The sequence below is a fragment of the Podarcis tiliguerta genome (assembly GCF_965153285.1).
Source record: "Podarcis tiliguerta genome assembly, chromosome: 17".
Classification (NCBI taxonomy): domain Eukaryota; kingdom Metazoa; phylum Chordata; class Lepidosauria; order Squamata; family Lacertidae; genus Podarcis; species Podarcis tiliguerta.
Genome location: NC_139550.1, coordinates 14,274,806 through 14,294,145, shown reverse-complemented (window position 1 = coordinate 14,294,145; position 19,340 = coordinate 14,274,806). Strand labels below are relative to the sequence as shown.

The following is a 19,340-nucleotide window of genomic DNA, read 5'->3' as shown; positions in this document are numbered from 1 at the left end:
GTAAACTTCTTTTATATACTTTACACAAGATTGTGGTGTGTTTATTATTTTAAGGGGGATGTAAGGGAACTTACCAGGAAGCTAATAATGAGAGGCTTACACAAGCCTGCAACCAGTTATCCGCTGTGCGTTTAAAAGAGGAATGTAAAACTCTGCTAAGTTATATAACTTGCTAGCGCAAGTTAGGAAGGATATTAATAAACAATATATCCTCTCCTTCCTCCCTGAAAATTCCCACACAATCTAGCCCAACTCCTTGCAATGCATCTGTCCCATATGGGGATCAAACCTGCAACCCTGGCATTATCAGCGCCACGCTCTAACCAGCTGAGCTATCTAGGCCTGTTACAATGCACTTATTAGCGCTTGCATATTTGTAGCCATGTTTTATTAAGTCCATATGATTGCCCAAAAAAACAGTCTTTGAACGCCAAAACAATGTTTGTAATCTTGACAATGGGTGGGATTTGACAATCTTGACAATGGGTTGTTGCATGTATGGAATGAGATCCACATGTACAAGGGGACTTTGTCCCCCTCTCCTCCTCCTCCTGCTACCCCTACTTCTGCTTTGGAAGAACATCCAGAAAAAGGTTTAAGGGGTGTACAAGGGGAAGAGAGAGGTGGAAAGTCACACTGAAGTAGTGAATCTCCTCCTTCCCCACTTAGTGCTTTTTAAAGACATTTTATATTGCTTTCAAACCACTGCAATGCTTTCTGCAGATAAAGCCATTCATATGCTACGTTCCATTCATATGCTATTCCTTCACAGGAATAGTGGTCGCAGGAATGTCCGGGGTGCTTTGCATGGAGTCATTGTGTGAACCCCACCATTGAATGTGTCTGTTCAGTGTTTGCAATAAATTGTATCTGTGACAGTTGGCTAACCTAATAAAAGAAGCATCACCCGGTTTCGGATCATGCAGTAGAAAAAGACTTTAAAAGTCCAGCCTGCAAGGTTGAATGCAGTGGCTGCTTCCCATGGCTGGTGTGTGTATATGTTTTGATGTGGGTGGGGGCACAACTATTGCATTTCATACTTTGTGCACAGATAGAATATCAAGAGAGTTCTCTGTCTGGGTTTGGGGGATCATCTGTTTCAGTTTCTCTCTGTTGCTCAACTGTCTCAATCTTAAATTCATTTCTCCACATTTCTGCATCCATTCGTGATTTTTATTTCAAGCATTTTTAATAAGCTTTTTACACCCTTTTTCATTTGGGATTTAATTCTGTAAGGCCAAAAAAAAGGGTATACTTCCTAATGGCACTTAAACCTTTCGTTTTAGACAACCAGGACTTGTAAGAAGTCCCGCAATACTTTTCATTGGAGGGGGGGTGTTATTTGCTGTATTTAGAAAAAGTGCTAGATTTGTTTGAGAAGTCCCACCTTCAGGCCTCGAGGGCCTTGGTGGCTCTTACAGAGGGAAGGCAAGCAGGCAAGTACTGTTCAGGAGAGCTAAAGAGGTCAGCTTCCTCTTGCAAGGTGCAAAGATGGAGGGAATCCAAATGAGCCCTTGAAAGCTCAGTTGTTGTGACACAGCCCTGATCAAGAGAGCAGAAACACAGTCGAGGGACAAAACACTCTCAGACAGTGTGACTACCTGTGAGTTCACTAGCTGCTCAAGCCATCAGTTCTCCTTGCACTGTTCAGAGAAACAGGACACTTTCCTATGAAAATTGTGGTGTTTTTTTTTAAAAGTCCCGAGCAAGTTGGCCAGCATTTTAGTTCCTGTTTCACTAATCCACACATTTTTGCAAGAAGTTTTTCCTCCCGTCATGCATTTTAATATCATTTCCAGCAACGTATTTCTTTCTGCGCCACAATTCCCTGTTTTTGTATGTATTTTGGCATCCTTGGGTTTTGAAGGGCAGAGGCCTTTCATATCAGGAAGTGAAAACGAGGTAGGTTCTCATCAAACTGCAGACAAGATCCAGTTTCTCCCCTATCCCTATCTGATACAAGTTGTCTTGGGTCTCTTAAGGCCGATCTGGTTTGACTATGTTTCAGATGTACATCACGAGCACAATTAAGACGAAAAGCAGTCGACTCGCCAAGCCCGTCTTGTGCCTGGGGACTCTATGTGCTGCCTTCCTTACTGGGCTCAACCGAGTTTCTGAGTATCGAAACCACTGTTCGGACGTCATTGCAGGCTTCATCTTGGGAAGTGCGGTCGCTCTTTTCCTGGTAGGTGAAATGGTTCTGGTTTATTTATTTTGCTATCCTTTCCACAGTGGAAAAGCCCCACTGTCATGGTGCCCCTACATTAGGTTGTAAGGGACGCAGGTGGCGCTGTGGTCTAAACGACTGAGCCTCTTGGGCTTGCTGATCGGAAGGTTGGTGGTTCGAATCCCCGCAAGGGAGTGAGCTCCCATTGCTCTGAACCAGGTCCTGCCAACCTAGCGGTTCGAAAGCACGCTACTGCAAGTACATAAATAGGTACCACTGTGGCAGGAAGGTAAACGGTGTTTCTGTGTGCTCTGGCTTCCGTCACAGTGTTCCATTGCACCAGGAGTGGTTTAGCCATGCTGGCCACATGACCCAGAAAGTTGTCTGTGGACAAACACTCGCTCCCTCAGCCTGAAAGCGAGATGAGCGTCGCAACCCCATAGTCACCTTCGACTGGACTTAACCGTCCAGGGGTCCTTTACCTTTACCTTTTACATTAAGTTGCAGTGATTCATAATTCTTACCTTTCAAAAGAGCTTGGAGGCACCAAAAGAGCATTTAAAAAAAAAAAAAAAGATGCAGACAAACACACCTGTCCCACTGAGGCAGGCCACAGGAATGCCATAGTTCCTGGTAGTAGCCAACATGCAAAATGGCTCTCATGGTGGCCCTACTATAAACCAGCCTGGATGAGGAAGAGTGGGGTCACTCCAAAACAAGATGTTTAGCTACTGTGTCCTGCTAACTGAGGGTCTTCCATCATTGCTGTACTGATCTGGGTTCTCTTCTTCTTCCCCATCCCACAGGGAATATGCGTGGTTCATAATTTCAAAGGAACACACGGAGCTCCTTCTAAATCAAAGCCCGAAGAGCAACGAGGAATGCCCCTGATGGCGTTTCCCAGAGTGGAAAGTCCTTTGGAGACATTGAGTGCACAGGTGCCGTCTATTCTGCCCTCTTGAACCTTTTATTCATTCAGGGTAATCTGGTTTGGTTAGTCGAGCCAGACTCCTGTTGCTTCCAAAACAAAATGCCATATAATGTTAAGGGAAATCGGTTCTTCTTTTCACTTGCTCCTCTGTAGCGTTTGAGCCCCTACATCTCCCTCCCCTCCACCCCCCCAAAAAAATCACTATTACCACCTTCTCTTTGTTCCAGATAAACTGGTTGGGCAGTTTTCTGCTATGTTTTTAACATCTTTGGTGTTAAAAATATTGCTAAAATGTTGAAAAGTAAAAAATTGTTTGGGCAATACCTTCATTTTAATTGGAGCAATCTTTCCCAAATATTTCTAAAATTCTTCTCTGTCTGTTGTGAAATCCTGGAGAATGGGGCAGACTGCCTTCTGCCAGTACCTGTTACATCCTTCCAGAGAGGGAACAGACACATACGAGCTTGGAACTTTTCCTTCCTTCCTTCCTTCTTTCTTTCTTTCTTTCTTTCTTTCTTTCTTTCTTTCTTTCTTTCTTTCCTTCCTTCCTTCCTTCCTTCCTTCCTTTCTCTCTCTCTCTCTCTCTCTTTCTTTCTTTTTCTTTCTTTCTTACCTTCCTTCCTTCCTTCCTTCCTTCCTTCCTCCCTCTCTCTCTCTCTCTCTCTCTCTCTCTCTCTCTCTCTCCCCTACTCCTTGGGCAGAACAATATTTTAAAAAAACCTTTCCGCTGGCTGAGTGTTTGTGTGGATTAAGCCGTGGCTTCCCTCCTTCCGTCCTTGCCAGCCTCCACCTACAGATCAATGTTAGCATCGATCTGTTAATGCAAACCCCCTGGTTCCAACTGCTGAATGGGTGCTGGAATCGGTCCAGGATCTATTGGACCACCAAGCTTGGGCTTGACTGCTGGGCTTGGGCTCGACTGCTGGCACCAGATTTCCACCGAAATCTATGTCTCCTTTTCACTTTCCACTCCAAGCACCGTGCTTCTATGGCCCCACTGCCTCATTCAGTCCCACCAGGGCAGAAGCCACAGTTAATATTGCCCTTTAACCTAGGAAGCTGCCTCAGACCACATCAAGCCATCGGTCCATCTCATCCAGTCCTGTCTAAGCCAGGGGTAGCTTAGTACATTTGTACATGGGTACATTTTGGCCTGAGAGCTAGATCAACCCTTGTGAAACCCTTTGGAAGTTACTTACCAGAGTCAGGGTTATCCATTTCCACAGTCACACAATCAATCAATCAATGGTTGAGCTGGGTTCCTCACAGTCACAAAAACAAATTAACCGAAAAAGCCTCAAAAACAAAAACGCAAAATAAACAGCAGAAACAAAAGTGCCAAACTTAATCCGTTCTGGAAGTCTGTTTGACTTCCAAAAATGTTTGAAAACCAAGGCACAGCTTCTGATTGGTGCTGGCACCCCGGAAACAATAGCTGACAGCCGCATTGGACGTTTGGCTTCTGAAAAACGTTCAAAAACCGGAACACTTACTTCCGGGTTTTCGGTGTTTGGAAACCAAGGCGTTTGAGTACCAAGGCATTTGAGAACCAAGGTACCACTGCATAATCTGCATAATCTTTTGGATTGGTTTCGATTTATTTTGGCTACCTAACTTGAGTCTTGACAATCCAGACCGCATTGTATCATACTAAAAAGTATTCTGTGCTTTGTGTCCTCTCTCTTTTTTCCCATAGAATCATTCTGCCTCTATGACTGAAGTAACCTGATCTGAAAGATGGCAAAAGAAGCTATTTTTTATCGCCCTCCGGTACACAATACTCCCACAACGACACACAGTTATACTAATTGTCAAAACTGTGATGACCAGTATTATGTTATGTCTAGTTAGAAGCTAATGTTTTGTACATTTTTGTATGAGGAAGTGATGTAGCTCACCCTGGAATCGCCCCTCCTTCCACTTTTTTGGTCAGCTTTAATATATTTATGCCAGAATTTAAGACAAAAGGGAGGAGGGGGGAACAAAAATTAAAACAAAAAAAAGCGAGAGACCTTTTCTTGTTTTAAAATGTGTTCTGAGGCACTACATCTTTGGGAATTGTTGATGTTTTGTGATATTTGTACACAGACCTTTTTCGGTTTTGTTTTATATACAATAAATTAAATGAGAATTATAATACTAATTCACTTTTAACATTTTGTTACCAGGGAAAATGCTTCCAGTAAATGAAAGGGGAGAGTTTTGGTTATTGCTGGTGCAACTCTGTGGTACTTGAATGAAGTTACCCCAGAGTTTCCACAGTATGACCGGGATCTAAACCTTTAGGCTATTGATGATGAGAAATATGTATTTTCTGAGTCCTGATTCAGCATGGTAAGAACATGAGGACTAGCCTGCTGCAAAGTTTTACTCTTCCTGAATAAGTCCCATGGATGTGCACGGGAGTTGAGCACAAGAACGCTGAAGTGCATTTCAGGATTCCCATACATCTCCATGGAACTTCCTCAGGAAATTGACGTAGCAGATGCACGATTGTGAGATCTTCAGGTAGCTCCCTCCAGACTGCTTTCCTTGGGCCCGGGGTCCTCTTTATGTGCAATCCACACACTGCCTTGTGGCTTTTTTCTGTAGTCTTCCCAGCATCTGCTCCCAACAAGGGCTTGCTCACAGGAGCCCACATACAAATGACTCTTAAAATTAAAAAATTAAAAATAACACAGCCTTTGGAGCCGTTACCGTGGAAATTATAGAGAAAGCCCAGATGCACGCGTGCTTCTCTTGTGCATTGTCTTTAAGATTACTGCCACGGATTGCACGAATAAGTGACGGCAGTTTATGGCCAATGGCTAAATGTTAAGACCCCTAGCATGCAATGAGAATGTTGCAGGACTGAGACCTTAGTGAATTTGTTTGAGAGGGCCATTGTGCTGGCTACATTCAAATAGCCAGCACAATATTGTTCGCGTTTTTATACAGATTTTTTTTGATAGAGCCACAAGTTGGGAACGAAACCCTAAAGTGTTATTGCAGTCGCAGGCCAAAGAACAATGGTCTACACAATATGCTTAAGTCCAGCTCGGAGCATATGTTTTTTTTAGATATATAAAGACATGCTTCTTCAGACTTGTCTCCTAAGGAGCATAAAAACTTCATGTAGGAAACTTCACAGACATGTTCATCCAACCACAGAGTTCTACCAAATGTCCATCTTTGCTGTGAAATAGACAATGTGTGTAATCCTTCCTTTGTGGCATTTGCATGCATTTTAAAGACATGGATAACTTTGGGAGTGGCACTGACCCTTGGACCGAAACATCTCTGACCCTTCGGCACACATGGAATTCTACCCACTGCAAGGTGCATCGCAAAGGGCCCCCTCCCCCTGGAAAAAAAAAAATGGTCTGGAAGGTTTGAAGCCATCACTGTGGTTCCACCTAGTGTTTTGTAATAGGAGGAGTGTAAATGTTTCATTGCTGCATTAGCACATCATATAACCACCTAGAAAGGAGCCTTAGGCTAATAAATTTGTGACTCTGTTCCACTGGTGCTAATATAAAGTAACACCATTCGTGCTGTTGACATGAGTGGGGAATTGGATCCTGGCAACGTGTCGCACTTAACCATGTGGGGAGCAACCCGGCTGTGGCTGTTCAGACCTCTGGAAGCTTCCTACCTACGAGTAACGAAAGCTAGAGGGACTTTAAGCCCCAAAGAGAAGGAAGAGTTTGTGGCCACGCTTCTTCCTAGCGCTGGCTGCCTTCGCTTGGCAGTTTATTCTGCTTCCCCGAGATTTCCCTGATCTTTAGTTTCCACATGGTACGTGAGCTTTCACGCAACAGTAAAAGCCAACTCTGGAAATCTAGTGGAAGTTTAGCGATCATTTCCATGTCCGGGGGGAAAAAATCCTCTTGCAACCCCACTAACCCAGGAAATTGGGGGGTCAAATGATTAAATTTGGAGCAGTATATCAGCATGCAGTTCTTTCCTGCAATTTTTACAGGTAGATCACAGGGAAACCAAAGCAGGCATATGCAAAAAGGATGAGGGCGTGTTGATGTTGTTTGCTGTCGTGTCACACCACGGCCACTGCTTTGAATGAAATTTGGCATGACGCGCCGGTCAAAAACCCACCATTCTGTAGTGCAACAGTGGGAAAGAGACGTTAGAAAACGCACAGAAGCTCTAGCATTAGGGAAACTAACACAATGAATAGCCCCCCACATCCGAATGCCCCCGTTGTCATCTCTTGTTATCTCTTGCAGCTCATCTTCTCTGCTCCTCCCCCTCCCCACTATTCAGGAATATTTGTGGCCAGATAAATGGAGATGACAAAAGAGGCCAAAAAAGCCCAACCACTGACTTCTCTTCGGCTGTGAAGGCGGCTACACAGCCGCTGCAGCTTTCCTTGCTTGTAGGGAGGGAGCCTTCAAAACTCTCACCAGGTGTAACTTGGCTGCTTCGTACATGGTAATTATAATAATGTGTGTGACCCAGTTTTTAAATCCTAATATATCTGGGCATGCCTTTCCCATAGAAGTGCCTGCCTAGTCATCATAAGAACAGGCAATGTCTACCTTCCGTGAGTCCTATCGTGATGCATTTGTATCCAAAACTGGTTTTCCACTTTGCACAGTATTATTGTTAACAGAGTAAAAGAATACAAAAGGGGCCAGTTTGCTGGTCGGTCTTCTTTGTCCTAGGGCTTTCCTGCTGCATCTCATTTATTTTCTATAGCATGGTGATAACCAATAGAGTGTTTCCTTTGAGGAATGGAGCCTCTCTTCTGTACTTTTGCTGAAATGTCTACCATGTTGGTTCTTGGGTTTTTGTATAAACTTTTTTTCCAAAAGAGATTGAAAAAAAAAAACACCTTATCACAAAACTCTTTGCATCAGGGCTTTGTCATTTGTTCTAGGAGTCGGGAGGGAAATATTTGTTGGGTACCTTGTTGTACAGCCACATCACTTGGCTTTCCAGAATGTAGTCACTAGTGACTTGGGGTCTCCTACCTCATTGCAAGCATCATCATTGTAAACTGCTTTGAGATTATTATTATTATTATTTATTAAATTTATATCCTGCCCTTCATCAAAAAAATCTCAGGGTGGTTCACAGAATAAAATGAAAGATAAAACACAGTAAATAATTAAACCAAAACAGCAAAACAATAACCCACCCCGCTTCCCACAGATACATTTAAAAGGCTGTAGGATATTAATCAGCCAAAGGCTGTTTTTCACCTGGAGCCTAAAAATACATAATGAAGGCACCAGGCGAACCTTCTTGAGGAGCGCATCTCACAAATGGGGAGCCATCAGAAAAGGCCTGTTCTTGTGTTGCCACCGCCAAACCTCACGTGGGCCTGAGATGATGAACACAGAGTCTGGTTTACATAGGGAGAGGCAGTCCTTGACGTATTGTGGTCCTGAGCAATATTCTATAATCAAGAAGTATATTTTTTAAAAAACAACAGGACACCCCATTTTTTTTCTTGTGACCTTCCACAATTTTGGACTGCACTTTTGGGGAGCATGGCACCCAAAGAAACTTGTTTTGGAACATTGCACAAGATTGCTGCCCCCAAAAAAGAGGGTCGTTGGGGGCAGCGATCTTGCGTGGCACCCCTAAACATGCATTTTTGGGCACTGTGCCCCAAAAAAGCGCTTTTTGATGGGCACAATCTAGTATGGGTTGCATAACTCACATGCCAGTATAGCCCCATAAGGTGGTGTTCTGGTTTGAGGCATGATGGGTATTGTAGTCCAACATCTGGAGACCAAAATATCAGGAAGACTGATCTAGTCTCAACAGGAGGACTATTCCACCTTGGGAGTGTCTGCTTACTGCCTGAGCAACATTTTTATATATTCCTCATGCATTCAGTGTCCGTCTGAAGATACAGAGGTACACCAGTCATATGTGGACAGTCACCAAGTTTAGTATACTGTTCCCTGACTGGCCAGGCAAATGCCCCTCACAGCTAAGAGCCGAACTAGGCAGTACATACAGACACATGTCACATTGCCAGAAGCAATCTCAAGAGGAGACAGTCGGGAGCAATGGAGTAATGAAGAAAGTGGGCTTTCCTGGAGCAGCTTCTGGCTCTTGGGGTAATGTATACATCTGTACAGTGCACAGTTTCATGCTCACATGGGGGGCAAAAAGACAATCTGTTAGTGCTTAACTCCCACATTGGTCTCCAGATGTATACAGTCTCTACGAAAAGGCTCTTTTTAGCTCAGGAATAGAGAACGTGCCCTACAGACATTTTTGGATTCTCAGTGCCCATCAGTTCCAGCCACCGTGGCCAATAATGAAGGTCTAAACCACTGAGCCTCTTAGGCTTGGTGATCAGAAGGTCAGCGGTTCGAATCCCCACAACGAGATGAGCTCCCGTTGCTCTGTCCCAGCTCTTGCCAACCTAGCAGTTCAAAAGCACACCAGTGCAAGTAGGTAAATAGGTACCACTGCAGCGGGAAGGTAAATGGCGTTTCCATGCGCTCTGGTTTCCGTCACGGTGTTGCGTTGTGCCAAAAGTGGTTTGATCATGCTGGCCACATGACCCAGAAAGCTGTCTGCAGACAAATGCCGGCTCACTCAGCCTGATAGCGAGATGAGCGCCACAACCCCATACTCACCTTTGAATGGACTTAACCGTCCAGGGGTCCTTTACCTTTTTTTACCTTGTTCAATAACCTCTGGAGGGCCACCCTGATTTAGCTCCCATCCTCAATAGCTTTGTGATAGTTGACCGCCTCTGCTGGACATTTGAGGACTTCTGATTTTGTAATTTATCAATCTTCCTTCTTTCTCAGAACAAATCACGAAATTGGCCAAAGGGTCATCTAGTCTGACCCCCTGAATGGGTGAAGAAGGGTTAGTCCAGCTTCTGGACTCACAGCTGTCCATGGAGGCACAGGTCAATTCTGTGTCCAGGGCAGCTGTTTATCAGCTCCATCTGGTATGCAGGCTGAGACCCTACCTGCCCACGGACTGTCTCGCCAGAGTGGTGCATGCTCTGGTTATCTCTCGCTTGGACTACTGCAATGCGCTCTATGTGGGGCTACCTTTGAAGGTGACCCGGAAACTACAAGTAAACCAGAATGCGGCAGCTAGACTGATGACTGGGAGTGGCCGCCAAGACCATATAACACCGGTCTTGAAAGACCTGCACTGGCTCCCAGTACATTTCTGAGCACAATTCCAAGTATTGGTGCTGACATTTAAAGCCCTAAATGGCCTTGGTCCAGTATACCTGAAGGAGCGTCTCCACCTCCATCGTTCTGCCCGGACACTGAGGTCCAGCGACGAGGGCCTTCTGGCGGTTCCCTCGCTGTGAGAAGCCAAGTTACAGGGAACCAGGCAGAGGGCCTTCTCGGTAGTGGCGCCCGCCCTGTGGAACACCATCCCACCAGATGTCAAAGAGAAAAAAAGCTACCAAACTTTTAGAAGACATCTAAAGGCAGCCCTGTTTAGGGAGGCTTTTAATGTTTAATAGGTTATAGTATTTTAGTGTTTTGTTGGAAGCTGTCCGAACTAACACATATTCAGAGCCTGCTAATTTGGTTTGGGCTGAGGTGAAGATGCGATATATTTTTGGATCTCTCTCCATGAATGTTCTTGGGCTGCTGCATGGGCCAGGGCTTTCCTTCTCCATAACACAGGGAGAGGTAAAAAGGGGGACCAGAAATGGTAACAGAATGGTGAGCCCAGAGGCTCCAGCAAGCATCCTACTCCCGGATAGGAGAGAAGGGTGCAGTGCGTCTTCCCACGCTTCCTCATCTTCATGCCTTCCATGGCACAGGCCTTGCTGTTGAAGTTCCTGTTGCTTTCTCCCACAATGAAAATGATGTTACCTTGGGCTTTTTCCACAGGCAGGACACTGCCCTGGTGTTCCTCTGCGTGCGTGTCAAATGTGCCTCACACACTCAGATTTGTAAGTGATAGGCAGGATGCAGAGATCCCGGTAGCAAAGCATGGATCCATTGATGGCATTGGTCCCATTGATGACAACAGTACCTCAGATCGGTGGCAGGAATACCGACATGGCCAGTGCAATTTCTGCCCCTTTGCATATTGGCACTATACCGATTCCAGGAAAGGGCGGGGGTGGGAAAAATCACAGAAATTGTGCATGTTGAAGGAAAGGATATCCAGCCTCAATGGGCTGGTAAAGGAAGAGGACAATTGCATCTTATATGCCATGTTTTGGGACGTGGGTGGCGCTGTGGGTTAAACCACAGAACCTAGGACTTGCTGATCAGAAGGTCGGTGGTTCGAATCCCCACGGCGGGGTGAGCTCCCATTGCTCGGTCCCTGCTCCTGCCCACCTAGCAGTTCAAAAGCACGCCAAAGTGCAAGTAGACAAATAGGTACCACTCCGGCGGAAAGGTAAATGGCATTTCCATGTGCTGCTCTGGTTCGCCAGAAGCGGCTTAGTCATGCTGGCCACATGACCCGGAAGCTGTACGCCGACTCCCTCGGCCAATAAAGCGAGATGAGCGCCGCAACCCCAGAGTCGTCCACGACTGGACCTAATGGTCAGAGGTCCCTTTATCTTTACCTATGCCATGTTTTAAACAAGGGGTGAATAATTTGGGTCCCCTGCTCAACATTTCTCTTTCCATGGAAAACAGCGGGCACACAACTTAGCTACAGACCCTTCTCCCTGAGCACTAAGCTACATGGTGACATTGATAAAAACAGAACCAGGGAAATGCAGGAAGAAAATGTAAGTTGGCATCTGCTACGTACACGTCAAAGTTTGATGCTATCTGCGATCTGAGATGGAACATGCCAGGAAGGACCGTACCACATGTTGCTTCTGCATGTTTGAACTCGACCATCTCTTAATCCTGGCAAATAAACACTTATTTTTGTGGTTGTTACAGAAATGTCCCTACTATGTCAGTAGTCAGAGCGCTTAATATCCTAAACAATATCAATTAAAATCCTTAGAAATTTTATTCTCCTCTTCCCTCCTTGTCCCTTTTCCTAGATTGTAAGCCTGCGGATAGAGAGCGTCTTATTTTGATTTTATTTAAGGCACTCTGGGAGCCTTTGGCTGAAGAGCAGGGAACAAATGCTATAAAAACAAAAAAGTCTACGGCCCCAAATATCTGAAAGACCGCCTCCTTCCTTTCAAACACTCTCAGATATGGAAGATCAGCAGGGGTAAGCGGGCATCTTGTGGTTACCACCACTCTCAGAAATGTGAGAAATGGTGGCCTGAGAGAGTGTTTTGTCTCTGGCAGACACTAAGCTGTGGAATAGTGTTTCTGTGATAGACTCAAAACACGCCTTTTTACCTAAAGTTTGAAATTACACACACAAACACAAGGATCTTCTGAATGGAAATTCTTTTAAATAGTTTTAGTATTAATTACGCATTTTATTGTTGTAACCCACCCTGGGACCCTGTGGTAAAGGAAGGGCAAGAAATCCAAACAACAACAGAAAGCAAAGTCATTGAATGAGTGTTAACTGATTCAGAAAACGACAGAGAAGGAAAAGCATTCAGCGTTGTGCTGATAAAGAGATCCAAGTGTACCAATTATGAGGGAATTTAACCCAATTTCGCTTGATGCACTGTGCCTGCAAGGATTTGTGTGTGTGTGTGTGTGTGTGTGTGTGTGTGTGTGTTGTTGGTTTTTTTTGATGTTTGGACCTTCGGATGTTTTGAAAGAAATTCTGCAGCTTCCTAAAAATATTTCAGATCCACGACACTCAGAAAACTGGGTAGGTCTTCGTAAAGCAAAATACACCAGGGCCACTGCTGCAAATCCACAGGTGGCAAGAAGACTGGCCTGAAATTCAGTCACTCCACCAAGGTCACTGAAAATGAATTGTGGGGAAGAAAAGGTCATTGCCCTGTGGATGACAAGAAAGGTTGCGATGAAAATAAGAGGGGGAGAGAAAGAGAAATGAAGAGCTGAGATGGGGCGGTGGGAGGGAAGCTATTTCTATGCACTTTAAGGGTTGGTATTCAAATTAAACACCAAATAGTTCCAGAGTAGCCATTGCCCCTCTTGTTTCCTTGTGAGGAAAAATTGCTGGTGGCCTCTCATTGATACTACCTGTTTATTTACAAATATATGCACTGGGTAAGGAATAGCCAGCAAACCTCTGAATAGACAGTCGGTAGCAATAAATTTATCACAAAAAAGGACTGGAAAAGGCTAAGGCAGAACAGGAAAAGGTTAAGAAACCAAAACTGGGTGGAGAAAGTGGGTGGGGAAAGTTGCAGTATTTGGGAGTTTTTTAGTTTATAGAACAGGTGTGAAAGGCTGGTTCTAGACAACATCAAAAAAGCATTTCAGGCAAACACGTTGTAAATTTCATAATGGGAAATTACAATGACGGAAGACGGGACTCCACAGCACCATCTGGTGTCACAGTGCTATAATGCATATAAAATCTGGCTGGCCATTGTCATAACAGGATATTAGAGGGGCCATGGACCTCATCTACCAGTCCCTTCCTACATTCTTAACTCCCCTTTGACATTTCAAACAAATTGAGTTTTCCTGTTCATATCTGAATATGGGAAATTGTGGTTTACACCAAATCAGAATTATAACAAACTGGGGTAAGGTTGCTGTTTCAGGTCTTAAGTTGGCTTAACGGAAATGGTTCCCTGAATTTGGTTGCAATGTGAAACCAGTTTGATGCAACTTGGAACGAAGTTGAAAACTTGAGAGAACTTCTTCGCTGCCAGTATAAAGGATGAGCAAGTCAATTTCCCTTGGTCTCTTGACCCAAGTGGCCAGTTTTTAATTATGCAGCAGCTTTAATGGGATTCTTCTACTGTGGATTTTAATTATGAACGTTTGTATTTTAATGCTTATGTAACTGGTTTCATAACTGTCAACCACTTAGCATGAAATGGTATGTAAAGTTAATAACTATCATAATAAGGGTCACTGTGGCACATTCTTGTGAAGTGATACTAGGGTTTCTCAGAATGTCACAGGTGGGTCTTCTGTCTTTGCTGCCACAGCAGCAGAACACAATTGTCCTTACTGAATCTCTCCTACTTGAATTTTAGGTAAAGGTAAAGGGACCCCTGACCATTAGGTCCAATCATGACCAACTCATCTCGCTTTAGCTGGCCGAGGGAGCCAGCGTATAGCTTCCGGGTCATGTGGCCAGAATGACTAAGCCGCTTCTGGCGAACCAGAGCAGCACATGGAAACGCTGTTTACCTTCCCGCCGGAGCGCTACCTATTTATCTGCTTGCACTTTGACGTGCTTTCAAACTGCTAGGTTGGCAGGAGCAGGGACCGAGCAACGGGAGATCACCCCATCATGGGGATTCGAACCCCCGACCTTCTGATCGGCAAGTCCTAGGCTCTGTGGTTTAACTCACAGAGCCACCCGCGTCCCTTACTTGAATTTTAGTTAAGCGTATTTTTGCATTTGCTCACACAAATTTTGTGGCACAGTGGGAAGTGTATCTGGCTGTTAATCAGGTGGTTGGTGGTTCGAGCCCCTCATGGGATGGTTGTGGATAAGATTCCAAAGCCACTAGAATGCCTGTATTACACAAATTCAATTGAACAATATATTACAAAGTGTCTATGTTTATATGATTTAGAACTACGCACAGCTGATGAAGCCCCTTGGGGCGAAACAGGGGAATATCCAGGAATCCTTGTCTTGTCTGCCTGTGCCAGCATCTACCAGTGCCAGTTTCTTATGTCTACCAACTTATCATCATCATTAGACACTTAGAAGACTATTCCATGGTACTCTCTGTCAGATAGAAATATACAAGAGAAGATGAAGAAATTTAAAATTAGTGTACTACAGGACTGTCAAGGATATTGCCTGACTTTCTAACTGGATATATGCAGAGTGGCCTATGTGAAAAGTACCTGTGAATTGAGTTGTATTCAAACCACGTCCAGTCACCACAAGACAACAAAATAGATAACTCTTGAGCAACTCATGCATACTTCCCACGTTAGATGGAGACAACCAGTTTTAAGGCTGCATAAACCTCAGGAAAACTTCACCCACACAGAGCAAATGGCAGTCACCCAAAATGTTGCTGAGCAGTTACACACACATATATATGGAGACTGGTTGTGACAATTTTATTTTCTTAACAACTATTCCCATCACTTTCTTCATTACCTGTCTTTCCTGATTATTTTTAATCAAGCTATTGACACACAAAAGTATGTGGACAAAATGGCTTACAATGCATAACTGCTTGCTGGTATCTATTTCTCCTCTTCGCTTTCAAACAAGAGAAGGTTACCAATTGAGAGATGGGGGTCCAATGTTTATCATTTACTTCAACAGCAACCAGCCTGATACTTGCACATCTCTCTCACCAAGTCACTATTGCAACTGAACATTTGTAAAGAGGAAGTAAACCACTCTGGAAATGTGGTAAAACAAAATAAAAATCCTATCTGTGCCCACAGTGATGCTGCTATACAGATAAGAGTTCAGAATGGTGTTTTCATCCTGTTTCTCCACAGCTCAGTACTGCCATCGGATCTTCAGGTTCGAGGGCAGCTGCTGCGTGCTTAACTCATCAAACTTTGATATGTCTTTCACAGGCATGCTGTAGAAAGCCAAGACATCTCTGGCGCTCTTCATTTGGTGGAGTTGGGAATTAGGGACAGCACGGCCTAGATCTGTCGCCAGCTGTGCCAACAGAAGATATTTTAAACGACTATCTCCCAATGATGCTTCTTGCCAGTCCTTGGAGACCGAGGATCCAAATATCTCTTTGATGCGAGACTCTAGGCGAGAATGGAGATCCTCAGGAGGGAGGTATTTTTTGCTTCGTGGTGGAGGACAAACCAGGGCTGGCTCCTCTTTCACCGGCTCTGCTGCTTCTGGGTCGCCTCCCGTCTCCTTGCTGAAAGGAGGCAGAACACCACTTTTTAATAGAATGCTAAATATTTATATCTTGTCATCTACGAACAAGAGGTTTACATTATAGCCCGAAATCCCTGCACACACTAGCCTTATTACGAATATGGGACTCTTCTCAGCCTAAGAATGACCGACTGCATACCTCCGTATAAATGTGAACCCAGGACTCCCATGTCCAGTTCTTAGACTCTTTGTTACGCTAAAACACCTGTTTAGGTAGGGACATCTTGCAGGACATATTTGGGAGAAGAAAATGAGCTCTATGTGGCACCTCACCTTTGAAGGTGACCCGGAAACTACAACTAATCCAGAATGTGGCAGCTAGACTGGTGACTGGGAGTGGCCACCGAGACCACATAACACCGGTTATGTGACACATAAGACCTACATTGGCGCCCAGTACGTTTCCGAGCACAATTCAAAGTGTTGGTGCTGACCTTTAAAGCCCTAAACAGCCTCGGTCCAGTATACCTGAAGGAATGTCTCCACCCACATCGTTCTGCCCAGACACTGAGGTCCAGCGCCGAGGGCCTTCTGGTGGTTCCCTCACTGCAAGAAGCCAAGTTACAGGGAACCAAGCAGAGGGCCTTCTTGGTAGTGGTGCCCTCCCTGTGGAAAGCCCTCCCTTCAGATGTCAAAGAGAACAACAACTATCTGACTTTTAGAAGACATCTGAAGGCAGCCCTGTTTAGGGAAGCTTTTAATGTTTGATGCATTACTGTATTTTAATATTTTGTTGGAAGCTGCCCAGAATGGCTGGGGAGGCCTGGCCAGATGGGCAGGGTATTAATAATAATAATAATAATAATAATAATAATAATAGGCTAAGGAGTAAACCCTACACAAGTCCAGAGTGGAATCCCTAAGGTGGTTGGATGGCGCCTAGTATATCTCCTTCCAGCAACTCCTGCAGCCAAGCTAGTGCCAAATGTATTGTTCTGCTTTCCTTTGGACCACATCAGTGAGGCCGAGAGGGCGGTCTTGTTGTCTGGGCAGCTCAGGACCCCCCATACACACTGCCCAGGCAGTGTCTCCATTGTCTCTTGAGACAGACAGATGCCAACAATAGTTTAGCTAGCAGACCTTCCACGTGTCCCTATTTGATCCCAGAATGTCCCGCTTTTCCATAGGACCTCCCTATTTTCATCAGAGAAATGTTGGAAGATGTGGAGTTATGCGACCCCCAGAGCCAAGGAGATAAGTAACTATAAAACCTTTAGAAGACATCTGAAGGCAGCCCTGTACAGGGAAGTTTTCTAATATTTAATGTTTTATTATGTTTTTATATATGTTGGAAGCCGCCCAGAGTGACTGGGGCAAACCCGTCGGATGGGCTGAGGATAAATAATAACCTTATTAACATTATGCAATAGGAGGACGTTCCTATTGTTATCGGAGAAATGACGGGAGGGCATGCGATACGTTTCCTCCTCCTGTGCAATCCCAAACAGCTCAAGCTTCCCATTGCATTTAGAACCCCATTTTAAGCCTTCGGGTTCACAAAGGCGAGACAAGAAATTGGGGGGAAACTGCCCACTGGGGCTGAGCCAAAATAACTGAAACAGGCACTTAATCGAATGCAAGAAGCCTGAAATCCGGTAAAGGAAACCTCGAGTTAGAATCATAGAATTGTTTGGAATGGGATCCAAGGGTCATCTAGTCCAACCCCATGCAGTCCTGCCCACAGCCCACCCCCCCCCCCCGGGCGGGCTCGAAACTCCCATCCCTCCCGAGGGGAGCCTATCGCGCCTCCTGCGCCAACTACCTCACCTCACGCCTCCCCACAGCGCCCTGCGTGGATGGAAACCGACGACCCGCTTGACGACCCGCAAGGCACCCGCGGAAGCCGCCATTTCGGAATACGCTCGGAGAACACCGCCCTCCTGAGGGCAAATGAAGCAAAACGGAAGCTGGGAAGGGAGGACGAACTTCCCGGAGCCCGCTGCATCATGGGATGAGGAGGGTTTACTTTCCCTCCCGCCTCTCATTCGCGAGTCTCCGCCTCGCTGAGGCTTGTGGGATTTGTAGTTTAAGGCATGGAGGGAGGTGTCAAGTGGGGCTCGTGTGATTGGCTGGGCTGCCTCCGGTTGCCGCAGCAACCGGATAAACCGGTCTCCCCACCACCTGTAAAGTGAATAAAAATGAGAAATGCACATTGCTCATCCTCAGCTAATGAGATTGGCTATAGAGGGGATTTCGTCCACTCCACTCATTGAAATAATTGATCTGATGCTGGGATTTACCCATTTCAGCACTGTGCCTACTTTTTAAAATAAATAAAATAAAAATCTGTTGCCACCAAAATCAGTAGGGGGCTAGGGAACAGAGGCAGATCAGTACTGCTGAACTGGTGGTTAGACACAATGGTGTGGTAGCTGGGATAGCTTAGTCGGTAGAGCCTAAGGCTTTTAATCTCAGGGTTTTGCGTTTGAGCCCCACGTTGGACAAAAGATTCATGCATTGCAGAGGGCTGGACTAGATGACCCTTAAGATCCCATCCAACTATGATTGTATGAAAATATTGGCTCAGGAAGAGCTAATTTCAAATCCCTCTGCAGCTCATCAGGTGGCCAGTCATATCTGAAAGAGTTGTTGTGAGAATAAGATAAAGAAGCCCCATGTTAAAAGGTAAAGGACCCCTGGACAGTTAAGTCCAGTCAAAGGTGACTATGGGGTTGCGGCGCTCATCTCACTTTCAGGTTGAGGGAGCCGGTGTTTGTCCACAGACAGCTTTCTGGGTCATGTGACCAGCATGACTAAACTGCTTCTGGCACAACGGGACACTGACGGAAAACCATAGCGCATGGAAACGCCGTTTACCTTCCCACCACAGCGGTACCTATTTATCTACTTGCACTGGCATGCTTTCGCACTGCAGGTTGGCAGGAGCAGGGACAAAGCAATGGGAGTTCAACCCATCACAGGGATTTGAACCACCAACCTTCTGATCGGCACCCCAAGAGGCTCAGTGGTTTAGACCATAGTGCCCCCCGTGTCCATGTAAGCCCCATGTAAGCTGTCCTGAGCTGGTTGGAAGAAAGAAAGGTGGGGTTCAAATATTGTAAAGTGCTCTTACTCTTTTACCTGTTATCTTATATCTTGCTCCCTCTTTTATCTGTTAGGAAATTGCTGGCTGTTGATACTGATGATATGGCTGTTGCTGTCTAGGTGTCGAACCTTACATATAGTGAAAGAGAGATGGCAGAAAAGCAGGCAGAAGTGGTGGTTCTCCGCTGATCCGAAAGCCCAACGAAACCTCCTTCATTGACTCATGTGCAAGACATCCCATGCTGGCCTCACTTTCATTTGGGTACAAAAGCCAAGTGCTTGGGGCTTGTGAAGACTGGCTCCCTAAAAAGAGCTCTCTTTTTCTAACTCCCGCTCAAA

At 45.2% G+C, this 19,340-nt stretch overlaps 3 protein-coding genes across 7 annotated transcripts in view; 1 reads left to right on the top strand and 2 right to left on the bottom strand.

The window, feature by feature from the left end:
* The window catches only part of PLPPR1 (phospholipid phosphatase related 1), a 152,918-nt gene extending 144,977 nt beyond the window's left edge, over positions 1-7,941 (top strand). For 4 of the 5 annotated variants that reach the window (XM_083420542.1, XM_083420540.1, XM_083420541.1 and 1 more), the window contains 3 exons: positions 2,009-2,185; positions 2,974-3,105; positions 4,795-7,941. In XM_083420542.1, the coding sequence (XP_083276668.1) occupies positions 2,009-2,185; positions 2,974-3,105; positions 4,795-4,827 (342 nt within the window). In that variant the 3' untranslated portion in view covers positions 4,828-7,941. The remainder of the gene's footprint in view (positions 1-2,008; positions 2,186-2,973; positions 3,106-4,794) is intronic. The other variant, XR_014506327.1, reaches the window with a different exon arrangement.
* Positions 7,942-10,606: 2,665 nt separating this feature from the next.
* On the bottom strand, positions 10,607-14,989 carry BAAT (bile acid-CoA:amino acid N-acyltransferase; the record flags this gene model as incomplete). The annotated part of the gene is given in 6 exon segments (XM_083419110.1): positions 10,607-10,645; positions 10,647-10,980; positions 10,982-11,079; positions 11,083-11,145; positions 12,781-12,810; positions 12,812-14,989. Coding segments are annotated over 6 exon segments (678 nt in total). The 5' UTR covers positions 12,926-14,989.
* Positions 14,990-15,132: 143 nt separating this feature from the next.
* MRPL50 (mitochondrial ribosomal protein L50) lies at positions 15,133-17,866 on the bottom strand. Its single transcript, XM_083420680.1, has 2 exons — positions 17,724-17,866; positions 15,133-15,936 (listed from the first exon to the last, which is right to left on the bottom strand). The coding sequence occupies exons 1-2, from the start codon at positions 17,804-17,806 to the stop codon at positions 15,552-15,554; spliced, it is 468 nt and encodes a 155-aa protein (XP_083276806.1). The 5' UTR covers positions 17,807-17,866; the 3' UTR covers positions 15,133-15,551.
* Positions 17,867-19,340: the final 1,474 nt, after the last annotated feature.